This window comes from Saprolegnia parasitica (assembly GCF_000151545.1).
Source record: "Saprolegnia parasitica CBS 223.65 unplaced genomic scaffold supercont2.191, whole genome shotgun sequence".
In the NCBI taxonomy this organism is placed as follows: Eukaryota; Oomycota; class Saprolegniomycetes; order Saprolegniales; family Saprolegniaceae; genus Saprolegnia; species Saprolegnia parasitica.
Window position 1 is genome coordinate 1 of NW_012156585.1, and position 14,482 is coordinate 14,482.

The following is a 14,482-nucleotide window of genomic DNA, read 5'->3' on the forward strand; positions in this document are numbered from 1 at the left end:
AGAGGAAAAACCGGTTAGCCAAACCGAACCCTAGTGGTTAGCTCCAGGGCAAAACCACCTCACACTAAAGCCTCAAGCCAGAGACGGAAGTTCTGCTAGCGGTGGCCACCAACCTTGTGGGTGAAGCACCCCGATACCGTCCCGTTCTGACTCGGTGGAACGCTAGCCATGGGCGGCAGACGAGAGGCACCTCTATCGATCCCATTGGCTTCTTGAAAGACTATGCAATGCCTCGTGATCTTTGACCTACGATGGCGGCATTTTATCCAATACATTCACACGCTATTACTTGAACTTCGAACTATAAACTGCGATCAATACGCCGAGACTAGCTTCTTCATGAGCGCCTCTTGGTCCATGAGCGGTCGCGGAATCGGCTTGTCGTTGCCACCGAGGTAGTTGCACCACACGAGCGAGTCGTCGGCCTGAATCGTTGGGTTGTAAAACGTCGAGTAGCCGCACGCAATCTCGTTGACGCCCGGGTCCATCGAGTTGGAAAAGTGACCGGTCGTCATCCAGTTGCCGTCCTTGCTCTTGTTCGTGTTGTAGTCCCAGAGCTTCTCTTCGCCCGAGTACCAGCTCCAAGCCGGACCGGCGCTGGCCATGCAGTCGTTCTTGCAGACGAGGAAGCTGGCGAGGTTCTGGTTGCCGGGCGGGCCGCCGTGGCCACCGCCGTTCTGCTGCGGGTTCGAGTCGGCCCAGGCCTGCATCTTGGCGCCGAGCTCGTCATTCCAGGTGACGGGGCCGAGGCCGTGGGCAGCACGAATGACCGACGTCTGGTAGATGATCTGCGTCTTGAGGTCACCGGTGACGGGGCGAGGTCCGAGTGTCGGCTTGTTGGAGGGCGACGGCGACGGACTGGGGTCCTCGGTCGGGTAGACGGGGTCTTGGGACGGGTAGTCACTGGGCGCGTCCGAAGGCTCGTCCGAGGGCTCGTCGGTCGGGTAGGCGGAGCCTGAGCCAGAGTCGGAGGGCTCGTCACTGGGCTTATCAGAAGGCTCGTCACTGGGCTCGTCGGATGGCTCGTCACTGGGTTCGTCAGAAGGTTCGTCAGAGGGCTCATCGGAAGGCTCATCGGAAGGCTCGTCCGAAGGGTCGTCGTCGCAGGGCTCGTCAGAGGGTTCGTCGTCACTCGGATCGACGGACCCCGACCCCGAATCGTCGCCATCATCGCCGTCGTCGTCGTCATAATTGCCGTCGTCGTCGTCGTCGTCGTCGCAGTCTTCCGTGAGCTTCATGCGCGGCGGCGTCGTCTCGCACGTCGGGCGGCACGTGGTCTTGCCGCTCGTAATGTCGTCGGGGCCGACGCAGCAGACCCAGTTCTTGGTTGCGCAGGCGTCGTGCTGGCGGTGGCACACATGCCACGCAGGCTGGGACGCTGCGTGGGCGCCAGCCGCGAGCAAGGCAGTGAGGCACACAAGGCGTTGCATCGATGAAAAAAGGAAATGACTCAGCGCTCAAACCGACCAACTCACACGTCGCGCTTGTCATAGGATCGCCATGCTGTGACCAATGCTACACCACATGGGATCCGACCGCCTGTCGACGAGCGATAAACGCTTCTGGACGTCCACACGGTCCCTTGCTTGCATGCATTTCGTAGTAGAAAGGGTGTGAGCAACGACGAGCTATTGTATTAATACATGTCTATACTAGTTGAGCGTCCGAGCTTTACTATGCACATGTACTCGACGTTTCATGCATGCCTTCTGTCGCCGCTCGACTCAGTCAAGCACGCCACAGTGTTGCACATGATCCCAAGCGCTTTCCGAGCCGATCAATGTGTGCGAGACTGCGAGCACGAGCCTTTGCGCTTCGTAGATCAGGAAGGAGTGCTTTGCCTTGAAGGCCATTGCAGGACGCCCTGGCGTGCATCGTTGCAGCACTCGAGCGTCTCCTTGCGCGGTCCTAATATCATGTAGTATAGATAGATACCAATGCTGGACGACGATCGCACGCAATGAGAAGCTGTGGGAGGCACAGCAGAAGCTTCGAGCAAGCAGCGCGAGAATCTGCTGGCGCCCCAATCCATTACCGCCGCTTCACCACCACGTGCACGCTCGCCAACCAGAAAACACATGTCTGCACCTCGAAACGTTCTACCCTAGCCCTTTTGCGCAACCGGCAAGATGCCGGTTCAAGTGACGACCGCGATCACTGAGCAACCAAGCAAATGGGCATCCGTACGCAGAACCCAACTGCTAGAGATGCTAGCTGCTCTCATGGCGACGTCCTTCGGGCGACAACCCGGTCCGGTTGTGTGTGTGTTTGGTTGGATTGGCATGTGGATTGTACGCATGGTTTAAAAAGCATATAACTTGACGGATTACGACCGGGCGACGTTGCAGACGCCGGTACAGGTTGCGCCCGTGATGATGCCGCCCTGCGTCGAGCCGGTGAGCACGGCGTAGGCCTCCGGGACAAGCTCGACGTAGGCGTCGGTCGTCAACCCGACACCCGATGCCTGGAACGAAATCACGCAGGTGACGCTCTTGCCGTGCCACGTCACGGTCATCGACTGGTCACACGACGGCGTGTAGATGTTGGCACCCGGCGGCTTGGGCGAGCCACAGAAAAGCGTGCCGGCCGGAAAGCGCGACTGAATGCCAGGGCAGTCGACGCCGACGTGGTCGGGCACGGCCAAGTTGACCAGAATCGGCGACCCGTTGCCCGGCTGGCTCGACGGCGACGGCGTTGGCTTCGGGGCGTCCGTGGGGACATCGGTCGGATCATCGGTCGGATCATCGGTCGGATCATCGGTCGGATCATCGCTCGGCTCGTCAGTCGGCTCGTCACTCGGTTCGTCACTCGGTTCGTCACTCGGTTCGTCACTCGGTTCGTCACTCGGCTCGTCACTCGGTTCGTCACTCGGTTCGTCACTCGGTTCGTCACTCGGTTCGTCACTCGGTTCGTCACTCGGATCATCACTCGGTTCGTCACTCGGTTCGTCACTCGGCTCGTCGCTGGGTTCATCGCTCGGCTCGTCACTCGGCTCATCAGACGGATCGGAGCCTGAACCGGAGTCCCATCCGGAGCTCGAGTCGGACGAGTCCCAGTAGTCCGACTTGCGCATCTCGGGCGAGTCCCAGATGCAGTCACTGCCACCGGGGCGGCACGTGGTCTTGCCCGACTTGACATCCTTGGGGCCAACGCAGCAGATCCAGCTGTCTTTGGCGCAGTAGTCGTGCTGCATGCTGCACGGCTCGTAGTCTTGCTTGACGTCGGCAACCGCAGCCGCGAAAAGCGCGCTAAAGAGGTAGATGGCCTTCATAGATCGAATTGGAAAATGAGATGCACAAGTGCAAGTGCAGAGTGCAAGCGCGGTGCCCGATTTCCAAATCGAACGCGACCGGCTGCATTGCCCGGCCCCAGCTGTCGCATACAAACCCCGAGATAGCCTCAGAATATCCCACTGGCGTGTAATGGTCTGCGCCGTGGTCACTCACATTGCATTTGATCTCGCTGTGCTGCGCTGCCGTTGATTTTTCTGGCAGGCCGTTGAGGAGCTTCCATAGAGGACAAGAAGAAAGCGAGTAAAGGTAGACGGGAGCACTGTCGCAACAGTGGGCTCAAATGTGGCGACATCGTGGTGCTACTCTACTCTAACGAGCCATACGTCTTTGCCACCGCCATCGCGGCTTTTTAAAACACTAGTGAGTTATATCGCTCTGAAATCATTGCTCAGACACGTTTTGCTGCAAACAATCCACGTCTGGGTCGCTTTGGCTGCCTCTCGAGGAGCTATGTCCGCTGTCTCTGTGACTCTGTGACGCTACCCGGCGCCAACGACATAGCCACGAGTCGAACTCTTGTGTTTGGGACGACGACGATGCGCGCATCGACCTGCAGCCACGTTCTATCTCAGTATCTCGGCAATGGAGCCAACACGATGTAAAAACATGCGATCCCAATGGACGCAAGGGGCTGCGCCAGGCATGCCAAGCTACTTTTGAAGACGAGCGAACGGCGTGCAGTGGGCTCTTGATCGATGTTTTTTAGCTACCAGTTTGGACAGTTCTCCTTCTTGCTTGGTCAAGCAACCCAAGCCTCGTTGCGTAAAAAGGGCAGTGACGTACTAGTAGGCTGTTGCAATTGCTTTTCAACGAGATGGACGGGAATCCAACATGGGCTTGCTATCTCTGTTGCGACTGCTTTTTGACATTTTGGTGTAAAAAGAAGATTGGATTAATGTACAAAACCACGACAGAATGGACGCGATAGCGCTTACGAGCGGGCGACGTTGCAGACACCGGTGCAGGTACCGCCGTGGAGCTGGCCGCCGTACGTCTCGCCGGTCAATACCTTGTACGCCTCGGGGACAATCTCGACATACGCGCCCGTGGTCAGGCCGACACCAGTGGCCTGGAACGAAATCACGCACGTGACGCTCTTGCCCTTGTACGTGATCGTCATCGACTTGTCGCACGACGGCTCGTAGACGTTGGCCCCCGGCGGCTTGGGCGAGCCACAGAAAAGCGTGCCAGCGGGGTGGCGCGACTTGATGCCGGGGCAGTCGACGCCGACGTGGTCCGGCACAGCCAAGTTGATCAGAATCGGAGAGCCGGTGCCCGGTTGGGGGGGCCGGGGGCGACCGTGGGGCCGGCCGTCGGCGCCGGAGTGTACGTCGTCGGGGCAGGCGTCATCGTCGGCGAGAGGCTCGATGGCGCCGGGGGGTTGTCTTGTTGTCGCACGACTTGGCGGCGTAGGCAACCGCAGCCGCAAGGATGATGGAGAGGAGCTTCATGGTAGTTGGTGGTTGGTGCAAAATGCAAAGTGAGCTTTGTGAGGTGCAAGATCTTCAGTACGAGTGGCCGTGACATGGCAAACACGTGCATTCTTGCAAGCGACCTGTAGACCAGAGCGGAACTTCGAAACAGTATCCATAAATAGTGTGCATATGGGATCGACCGACCAACTACTTGTACCTCGTTGGTAGGGGCAGACAGTGCTCGTCACGAGAACGAATACACAACAGAGCGTCTGGTGCAGTTATGGCTGCTCGGCTTGGGGATCGTACGAGGCAGGTTGGAGAGAAAATGATTGGCCATGATCTAACACTATTTACGTTGGGAGACGGTCCACGCATCTGGCTTTATCTGGTGGATGGTTGAAAGTAGATATTACACGAGCAACAGGCGGCTACAAAGAGTCATGCCGAACAACATAGCTTGGTTCGCACCATCATGGTACGACTGTTGCACGACAGCCCTGACTCGTGTACGCCCAGGCGACCTCTCTGGACGACGACGAGCCGGGCAAGTCGCAGCCGCCGAGTCGTAGGTATGTAATTCAGCGCAGTCTGGACATGGACGATAGACTATCGGTAGGAAAGTGGCCTCGTCTAAGCCCATGTGCCGTTTGCTGGGAATCTGCCCTATTACAGACATGTCTGCAGGAGATGCAACGCTCGTGACATTGATATTCGAACGTGTTACGACGCGCGAGCACGCATGGAGGGGTAGGGCTAGTAGCGTGTCACGCTGGGACGCCAACGCAAAGAAGCGCACAATGAATGCACTGATACTGTGCTGCGGAAACACTGGATGCGCAGGACATTCGCACGTAGTACAGTGTATAGTCCAAGCCTGCAGCAGTCTCTCCACGCTTCCTTGTTTACACCTTCTAGCTACCACGCCACAGCATGAGCTGGGCAGAAGCATGCACGAGCTTGGCCTTGATTCTGCAAGGACTCGCCAGTCTTGCCATGGCTTGGCGCCGTTGTTGCCGTCGTCGTTGCAGGCGGTCTTCCTGTAGCTGCATGTACTAAATAGCTGCCGAGATCATGAAGAGCTGGGACTCTCCGGCGAAACCTGTGGTTGATCAAACGGTATGCGAGGTGTTATCTCCAAGATAACGCGAAACACGTTCATATATATGCGAGGTGTTGGAGAAAATTTAGCGATGTTGGCGTCGTCGCAGCAGCGCTGTGATCTGTGGCTCGATACAAGTAGACACCTATTACATGTACTACAGCATTGTATACCGCCGTCGTCGCTACTGGGACCCGCCGTTCGCGCAGTCGTTGCCATCCCACTGGCATGCGGCGTTCCAGCATTTGCGCTGACAGACCTTGTCGCCGACTTCAACGTTGGAGCAGAGTGGGGAACAGATAGCATAGCACCCAGCTGCGAGGGTCGCATTGCAGTAGTCACTACCGTCGAGTATAATCAACCGAGAGGCGATTGCATCCGTGGTGGGCACGGCAGCGATCGGATTGTTGCTGAGATCAAGTAGCAGCGCGGGCTTGCCGTCGATAAGGTGGGTTGGCCACTGCGTGAGGCTGTTTTGTGCAGCTTCGAGTCGCGTCAAGTGCGGCAGCGACGCGAGTGCGGCCTCGGGTAGAGTTTTAAGGCGGTTGGTCGACACAACGAGCCTCTCGAGCGACGAGAAATTGGCGAGAAAGTGCGGCATTTCATGAAACGCATTGTCGTTCAGGATCAACCACGCCACGGCCGCCCACGATGTGCGGACCGTCGTGGGCAGTCGCGAGATGTTGAGGCACCCCGTGATAGAGAGCGTTTGCAAGTTGGGTGGTAGCTCCAAAAGGGCTTCTGGAATGTCACGTAGCGGAATGTAGCGCAAATTGAGCGACATCAACGACGGTGGCCACGACGCATTGCGTTTTGCCCATGACGTGGCTTGCCCGGATTCAATCGTGAGGCCATAGAGGTTATGAAAGGGCGCCAACAATTGCAGGTCAGGAAGCGACGGGCAGTTGGTTAGATGTAAGAAGAAGAGGCGGTCGCCCAAGCGGTCGCTTGAGAGCGTCGTTGCATCGATCGACACATTGTCGTGGCCGTTGAAATGGTAGAGAATGCACTGACAGGTCGACTTTAGCCACGGCGCGACCGCGAGTTTGCAGTCGACGGGACAGGCGGGCCGCGGCGATAACACCATAGCCAGCACCATACTGCCAATGACAAGATGGACCATCAAAAACACATGGGTACAGCGCGACCGAGGTTTTCGGAACGAGAGCGTATCCTTGACGGACGCCAGCGCGCGCAGGTGCCCCGAGAGGAGTCGGCTCGACGTAGTGGGCGCGGCAACAGCCAAGACGCTTTGCACGAGCTGGCGCGAGCTGAGGTAGCTCATCCCAAAGAGCACGAGCTTTCCAATGAGATCGAGAAGCGTGCCAGGAACCAAGCATCGCGTCAAGAGAACGTACTCGGTCGTCCACGCCATGCCATACCCGAGGCGCTTGTCCTGAACCGTCACATGGACCACGGGTACGAGGAAAAAGGCTAAGTTGACACCGGTGGCCAAGAGAAAACCAAAAACGACCAGAAGAAGCGCGCCATGTGATGCCGTACAGACGGGTGCGACGAGTAGGAGAGCCACGGTGGAAGGAGGCACGAAGCAACAAGCGTGAGCGAGTAGGCTGTCGTGACAGCGCTCGAGACCGCATTCGCGCTGAGCTTGTACGCTTGGACGAGTTGCACTGCCAAAACGACGCACTGAATCGCTTGCGAGAGCCACGTTGGCGCCTTGCGAAGAAGTGAGGTGCCGCTTGCGGCGTGGAGCCGTCGACAGCGCGCCGGTAAAAGCATCTCGATGGCAGCGACCAAGTGCAAGAGTGCGAACGCCGCATACAGCGGACCCGACGCGGTCTGCATGGCGTAGATTTGAAACTTGATCGCTGTCGACGGTGTCCCCGTGATCATGAGCAGGCTTGCGAGCGCGAGGTAGACTGCCGACGCAATGAACTTGAGAAAACTGATGATAAGGAACGGACGGCGCAGAGTGTACTCGATCGACGGCGGCGCCGGTCCTGTTGCTACAGCTGCCGGCACGGCGAGGACGCGGCTATTGCGTTGCATCATCCTCCAAGCTAGTATGGCGTCGTGGGAGAGGACACGGCTGTGGACTCTCGGTCAAAAAGTGCAGCGCTAAAACAGGTTTCGAATATATATTTAGCGTGCTCTCGGCGAGTGGGGTCGGATGGATGACGAAATATGCAGCGAACTCGCAACGACCACGTGCTGACGCCATCTCTTACGCATCCCAGAGCAGCGTTATCGAAAGTCTTTGTGTTCGTCGTTGCTGCATTTGATTTCAACGCCAACACATTGGAAAGAAAGATCATTTACGGGCGCCACCTCTGTCGCTGGCGTCTATCGCGGACCTCGATAGCCTGTGTAACTCTAGACCACGACGCTTGGAAGCTAAAGTGTGTCGTCATGGGCCTCCCTCGCGGCCACAAGCGCCTCGCGACGATTCAAGATGAGCAAGTACAAGCTCCCGCGCCGCCGCCGCCGCCGCCCAGCAAGCGAGCGAGTCAAGCAGTAGAAGGAGATTGTTTGCCTCTACGTATGCAAGGGCTTTGTGCCTCAAAAGAAAACGCGAAACACGTTTATACATAGGGGATACGAGCAAGTACGAGGTAGACATGGACAATAGATTGATCACCACCACGCGTGCGGCGTCTTGAGAGGCGCGTTGGAGGGCATGGCCCGAGCGAGAAAAGCCTGCACGCAAGGCGACGCCGCGGCCCATTGGTCAGCGTCGACGTCGTGCTGGCGTCGGCGGACGTCGCAGCGCCAGAAGGACGCGACGTGCCACAGCACAAAGCTGCCGCTGCCGAAAACAACATACGCCAGGGGCATGTAGCTGGACACGGCGGACGCCAATATGCCAATGTAGACGAGCCACTCGGCGTGCCGCGTCATGGCGGTCGCAGCCTCGAGCGACGCGCGGCGGGCGGCCGTGTGCTGGTGCAAGCAGTACGCGTACATGGCCTCGCCGCCTGTCTTGCCAGGTGGCACTTCGATGCTGGACGCGGTCACAGAGTACGGCAGGTAGCGACTCGGTAGGAGGAAGAGGGCGCTGAGGAGCGCCGCGAGGACGCCAAAGGCGACGGCGACGGCGAGCATATCCCCGTCCTGCGCTGCATCCTGGCGCTCTTGGGCGCGTATCTTTGTGCGATCTTGCCGCTGATTGGCTTCGTTTTCACCACGACCGTCTCATTAAATCTAAAAAATTAGAGCCATATTGAGATACTCCGGATAATATATATTGCATATGAGAATGTATAGACATATACCTGAGAGCGCTCAGACCGACCCCGTCAGTGTATGCCGCACAGCTATGCCGCACGCTTCGCTTCTGTGAGCTGCTCTAGGTCTGTAACCCGCGCACGCTAGCGCAGGCTGCGGAAAGGTTGCAAGGACACCAATCAGAAAGGACATGACTCGTCTGCGCTCGCAAACATCGAGTTAAGGAGCGACGTTTTAGTACTGTAGCACTAACACGAGATGTACATAAGCGACCACTATTCCTTGGAAGAGCAATGGGACACGGTACCAGTTGTACAGCACTATACAGTAGATTGACCTGGAGGCTGGAGGTGCAGGTATAGGACGGCGAAGAGTTTCGACGACAAGAAAATCTCTCAGCATCGGGCACGTTATCAAGCGGCAACGCACCCGAAGCTCTCTCCAGCGACGCCCCTTGTGAGATGAGCCTCGGTTTTCGTGATTTGTGTCGCTGGACCGAAGATACACCACAATGTGGCTAGATGTGGTTATATATGGCATTTGCCATATGCAACAGTTTCCACGATTGCTCTCGCTATACACTTCACACGGCAGCGGGGCATAGCATTTCGTGTCCAAAATGTCTTTTATCGATGTGTCAAGTTTGAGCGATTTTATTTTGAAACGTGATTCGGTCGCTCGCAGCACTCGACGACGCAGGGGCGGCGGCACCAGCTCTCAATGACATCTGATTCGTAAAAAACATTTAGAAATAACCAATGAAATCCGCTTAATAGCATTTAAAATATGTAAAAGTCACATCTTTGTAATCGTATGTGGATTTGATCCTCCGAAAAAACACTATTGCATCCTATAAGCGGCATGATGTGCCGATACTACACTGTAAAATGCAATACGTGGCATATGCCAGCAAGCATGCCTAAAACAAACGCATGCTGCCTCCCATGTATTAGCTCCTCAAGTAGTTGCAAGTCCGTTCGTCCACACGGTGTCAAAACTGTCTTACATTATGGCGCACTACATTATTGTGCTCAGTGCGTCATCGATCCATAAAGGCGTGCCTCACTGCGAGCCACCGCCCGCGCAGTCGCCAAGGTCCCATGCACAAGCTTCGTCGAAACAGTTGCGCTGGCACACACGGTCGCCGAGCTCGGACCGGGAGCAGGTCGGCGAGCATCCGCCGTTGCAAGCACTCCCGAGCGAAGCACAGAGTGGCGTGCCGTCCAGAACAACCGATCCCGACGTGATGGCGCGCACCAACGCCGACGGGAGACTCGGGAGTGGAGGTATCGGGTTGTTGCTCAGATCCATGTCCAGCTCGGGTCTCGAAGCAAAGAGGTCCATAGGAAACGCCGTGAGGTTGTTTTGAGCTAGCTTGAGAAAGGTGAGCGATGGCATCGCTGCTAGCATCGTGTCCGGAACGACTTGGATCTGGTTGCCAGAGAGCACGAGTACCTCGAGACCCGTGAGCCCACCGAGCCAGCTCGGCACGGCGGTCAACTGGTTGCTGTTGAGAATTAGCGACCCCAAGTGGCGCCACGACGACACGAGCGACGCCGGCAGCGAGTCCAGGTGCGCACTCCCCGCAATCGTTAGTGTCTTGCACTGCGCCGGTAGTGTCGTCAACGCTTGCGGTATCGCCGAGAGGTTGGAGTAGCGGACGTTGACGGCCATGATCTGGTCGGGCCACCCGTTTGGGCCGAGAGGCCAGTCGGTGAGATTCGAAAACTCAATCGTGAGGCCAAAGAGCGCTTCAAACGGCGCCAAGAGTGAGAGATTGAACCCGTGCTCCAATCGACACCCGGTCAGCTGCACGTGGAAAAGGTCGGGGCCGAGAAACTCGGGGGATAAGTGCACGGCATCGTCCGGGTCGAAACACTCGAGGTGGTAGTAGGTACAGTGACACGCGCGGCTAAACCACGGCGCGGTCGCGAGGCGGCAGTCGCTCGGACAGGTGGGTCGTCGGCAGGCGTGCACGATCGCATATATAACAACGGTCGCACCGAGAAGCATGTGGAAAGCAACATAAATGAAGAGGAGTCGGCGGCGCGGTCGGTCCACTGCTCGCTTCACCGCAGTGAGCGACGGGCCGAGCGGGCTAAAGCTCATCATTGTTGACGCCGCCACCGTGGTCGTCACGTCGGGTGCGACGGCGCGAAGGAGGCGCTGGACGTTGACCCAGCTCGCCAGGCGCAGCGTCATTTTCTCGAGCAAATCCAGTGGCGAGTTGGGCACGAGGTACCGGATGAGGAGCGTATACTCGGTGCCCCACGCGAGCGAGTTGATGGCCTTGAGGTCATAGACTTGCACATACCCGACGGGAACGACGACAAACGCAAAGGCAATCCCCGTGGTGAGTAGAAAGCTCGAGAGACTTGTAAAGAAGAGGGAATAGTGTTTTTGGTCCGGGTGCGACGCTGCATACAAGAGCAGCAGCGAGCTCGCGATCGCCGAGACCCCGACCAAAATCGCATTCATGGTAGCGAGGTGTGTGTTGACGGCGCGCTCGCTAAGGTGGTACGCCTGCAGCACCTGCGCGGCCGTCACGAAGGCTTGCAAAGCGAGCCGCGGTGCACTGAGCAAGCCAAACGAGGGTAGCCACTCGAGATGACAGCGCCACGACGACAGAGTCCGCCGTCGACAACAGCGCGGCAGCAAAATATCCAGAATGCCCGCGAGATTGAGCAGCCCAAAGCTAAAAAAGAGCGGCGCCGTCAGCGTCGGGCCGGCGAAAACTTGGACGGCGAGCTGCTCGGTTGTGAGGGAGAAGCCCACGAGGTACCCGAGGATGAGGCAGTAGGCCGCCGAGATCACGTACTTGAGGATCGCGATGGCATAGGCGCCGTAGCGTAGCCTCGCGCGCTTGCCGGACATGTGGACGAAGCGCCTGATAAGAGAAATCACGCAGGCGTAGTAGTAGTGGGTTTAGTAGAATGGTTGAGCAGGAATAGACAGCGCAGTTATCGATTGGCGTCTTTCCAACGGTCAACATAACCGTCGGTGTTGACGATTACTCCGATCCAGAGTCCAGTCGACGGTGGGCTTCCGTCGCCGAGCTTCCTCTTCGTGGGCTTCTTCTCGCTTCGATCATAACACCAATCGGAGCATGCGCTGTCTGCGGCCTTTCGGTGCGGCGCCTGCTGCCGTTCGAGATCGATGCCACGGCGTGATACACTGTATATTACACTGGAAGAAACAGTGGAAAAGAGCTGCAATGAGCGAAGAGGCCAGATCGACCCATGTGAGATCGACCGGCCTTTCTGGCTGCGCGGTGCCAGCTCATCGACACCCGAACTAACATCATTCCATAGGCAAAACGAACTCGATTGGTTGACGCGTTAGATGGCGGCGACCGCAAGGACAAGGGTCGCCATCGACAAGAGGACCGAGGTAGCGCCGGACGTGGCCTTGGGCGTCGCAGTCGTAATCGTCGGCGCCGTCGTCGTCGCGTTGGTCATGGGCGCCTTGGTCAAGACGACCTTGTCGCACGCGAGCTTTTGGTCCTTGCACGTCTGCGCCTTGGGCGCCGGGCACTCGGCGTCCGAGTACTTTTGCACGCAAATCTATCAACGTATCAACCTTTCAACTGGATACGTTGGATAGCCTACCATCCAGCATTCGGTGCCGCCGTTGGGCACGTCGGAGGCCTTGACGCAGCCAAGGTCCTTGCACGTTTGCGTATCTTCCGGCATGCCGATCGCATTGCAGTGGAACATGCACATGTCGGAGGTCGTCGAGGCCGCGCTCGCATTGCCCGGCGCCCAGATACCCAGCGTGCAGCTCGAGTCGGAGGCGACAAGCTGGCGCGATGCACATGCGAGCGTCGGAAACTTGGCGTCGGCAAGCGGCGCCTTGAGGTAGCGCGTGTTGCGGGCGTTGAAGTCGGCGAAGCGCAAGTGGTTGTTGCGCATGACCATCTCGTCCGAGAGGAGAAGCATGCGCCCGTGGAAGCCGCGGACAATGTCGGACGACGCATCACGGGGCATGCGCATGGCATGGACGACGGCCGGGAACGCCAAGTCGTCGGTCGCAATCCACTGCGACCAGCCCTCGCCAGCCATGAAGACGAGCTCGTCCGACTTGAGGATCGGCTGCACCCACTCGTTCTGGATCTGGATGTAGAGACCCGTCGTCGGGTCCGGGTTGGCAATCACGTGGTGCTCCGCGTTGAAGAAGACGGGCGCCGACGTGAAGAGGCCGCCGCCGAGGTCCGTGTGCGCTTCGAGCGAGAACTCTGTGCCTCCGCGTGAGATACCATGCGTGCAAGGACGATGTTTCGTGTAATACCTTGGTTGTCGACCGCAGCGTCGGCCGACGCCGGGTTGGTGTACGCGTGGAAGTGCTCGAGGTGCTTGCCCTGCTCGACAATGTCCTGAACGAGCGACGTCTGCGTGGTCGCATCGAGAAGCTTGGCAAACGTGAGCGTCGCCGTGTTCAAGACCGCGTTGAACGACCCGAGCGCGGCGACGTACTCGGGGCACGATGCGAGCAAGCTCGCCGGCACCGTGCTCACGTCCACGTTGGTGCTAAGCGTTCGCCGCGTCGTGCCATCGACCATGAGCTTGCGCATGACGTCCGCATGCGGCGTCGCCACGCAGCGCGCCGCCGCCTCCACGTAGGCCAGGCGCGCGGCCTCGAAGCCGTCAATGTTCTTGAACGCCACGATGCCCGTGGCCCGGAGCGCCTCGATGGTCTCGGCGGCCGCCGCCGGCGCGGCCATGTCCACGGCCGGGATCGTATACGCAGGGTACGTGGCAGCCTGGACGGCGCTGGCGAGGAGCGCAGAGAGCGCGACGATGAGCTGCATGGTAAGGACCGGGCGGCAAGTTGACGAATGACACAACCTCGCCCACTCTGGTCGCTGGATATGGTGTAGCATTTTATTTAATAACGTATTGTTTGTATAGTTTGGCGTTTTGGGCGCATTAAAATGCACCTGGGTGGGATGCTACTGGAGGTATCTATGGGACATCGAGCTCCCTAATATGAGGCCATCATGCGCCTTGTCGTAGGACAATGGGTTTTTGGATTCGGATCCATTCGATCTATAAAAATACCTTCTCTAATATATGGGCAGGCGTGGTTTAAAAACATTCGATGCCTGATTGTACTGAAAAAAGCTGAATTGGCCTAGAACTAGGACACATTTCGGCGCGTCGTCGTGGATCGCCACATGGACCGCAATTGTTGATTCGCGCAATCGTCGGCGACCGTAGCAACGGGTTAAACGCGGCGCGGTCGGGTTCAACGTGGGTTCTATTACCACCGCCAGCGCTCGGTGTCTGACGACACGCCACTCTGCAGTCGCCTGCGAGGCCGCCAACCTGCGGATAGAGGGCAAGGCGGCTGTCTGTCGCCTTGGTCGAGGGTGATAGGGTCCTGCAGAGGAAAGGCTGTTGGCTGGATGTTACGTCGACGAACGATAGAAGGTCATAAACACCGTAGAGTGTGTGCTAGGTCAACGACGATCGTGGACCGTACTAGTA

At 57.9% G+C, this 14,482-nt stretch overlaps 7 protein-coding genes across 7 annotated transcripts; all 7 read right to left on the bottom strand.

Moving 5' to 3' along the window:
• Positions 1 to 314: 314 nt before the first annotated feature.
• SPRG_15773 (hypothetical protein) lies at positions 315 to 1,430 on the bottom strand (the record flags this gene model as incomplete). Its single annotated transcript, XM_012354909.1, has 1 exon — positions 315 to 1,430. The coding sequence occupies one exon, from the start codon at positions 1,428 to 1,430 to the stop codon at positions 315 to 317; it is 1,116 nt and encodes a 371-aa protein (XP_012210299.1).
• Positions 1,431 to 2,326: 896 nt separating this feature from the next.
• On the bottom strand, positions 2,327 to 3,271 carry SPRG_15774 (hypothetical protein; the record flags this gene model as incomplete). Its single annotated transcript, XM_012354910.1, has 1 exon — positions 2,327 to 3,271. One exon carries the CDS (start codon positions 3,269 to 3,271, stop codon positions 2,327 to 2,329), a length of 945 nt encoding a protein of 314 aa, XP_012210300.1.
• A 953-nt stretch (positions 3,272 to 4,224) lies between these two features.
• Positions 4,225 to 4,744, bottom strand: SPRG_15775 (hypothetical protein; the record flags this gene model as incomplete). Its single annotated transcript, XM_012354911.1, has 2 exons — positions 4,225 to 4,656; positions 4,712 to 4,744. 2 exons carry the CDS (start codon positions 4,742 to 4,744, stop codon positions 4,225 to 4,227), a joined length of 465 nt encoding a protein of 154 aa, XP_012210301.1.
• A 1,250-nt stretch (positions 4,745 to 5,994) lies between these two features.
• On the bottom strand, positions 5,995 to 7,823 carry SPRG_15776 (hypothetical protein; the record flags this gene model as incomplete). Its single annotated transcript, XM_012354912.1, has 2 exons — positions 5,995 to 7,206; positions 7,314 to 7,823. The coding sequence occupies 2 exons, from the start codon at positions 7,821 to 7,823 to the stop codon at positions 5,995 to 5,997; spliced, it is 1,722 nt and encodes a 573-aa protein (XP_012210302.1).
• Positions 7,824 to 8,405: 582 nt separating this feature from the next.
• On the bottom strand, positions 8,406 to 8,877 carry SPRG_15777 (hypothetical protein; the record flags this gene model as incomplete). Its single annotated transcript, XM_012354913.1, has 1 exon — positions 8,406 to 8,877. The coding sequence occupies exon 1, from the start codon at positions 8,871 to 8,873 to the stop codon at positions 8,406 to 8,408; it is 468 nt and encodes a 155-aa protein (XP_012210303.1). The 5' UTR covers positions 8,874 to 8,877.
• Positions 8,878 to 10,058: 1,181 nt separating this feature from the next.
• SPRG_15778 (hypothetical protein) lies at positions 10,059 to 11,870 on the bottom strand (the record flags this gene model as incomplete). The annotated part of the gene is made up of 1 exon (XM_012354914.1): positions 10,059 to 11,870. The coding sequence occupies one exon, from the start codon at positions 11,868 to 11,870 to the stop codon at positions 10,059 to 10,061; it is 1,812 nt and encodes a 603-aa protein (XP_012210304.1).
• A 429-nt stretch (positions 11,871 to 12,299) lies between these two features.
• On the bottom strand, positions 12,300 to 13,804 carry SPRG_15779 (hypothetical protein; the record flags this gene model as incomplete). Its single annotated transcript, XM_012354915.1, has 3 exons — positions 12,300 to 12,559; positions 12,605 to 13,230; positions 13,284 to 13,804. Coding segments are annotated over 3 exons (1,372 nt in total), but the record flags the coding sequence as incomplete, so codon positions are not given.
• Positions 13,805 to 14,482: the final 678 nt, after the last annotated feature.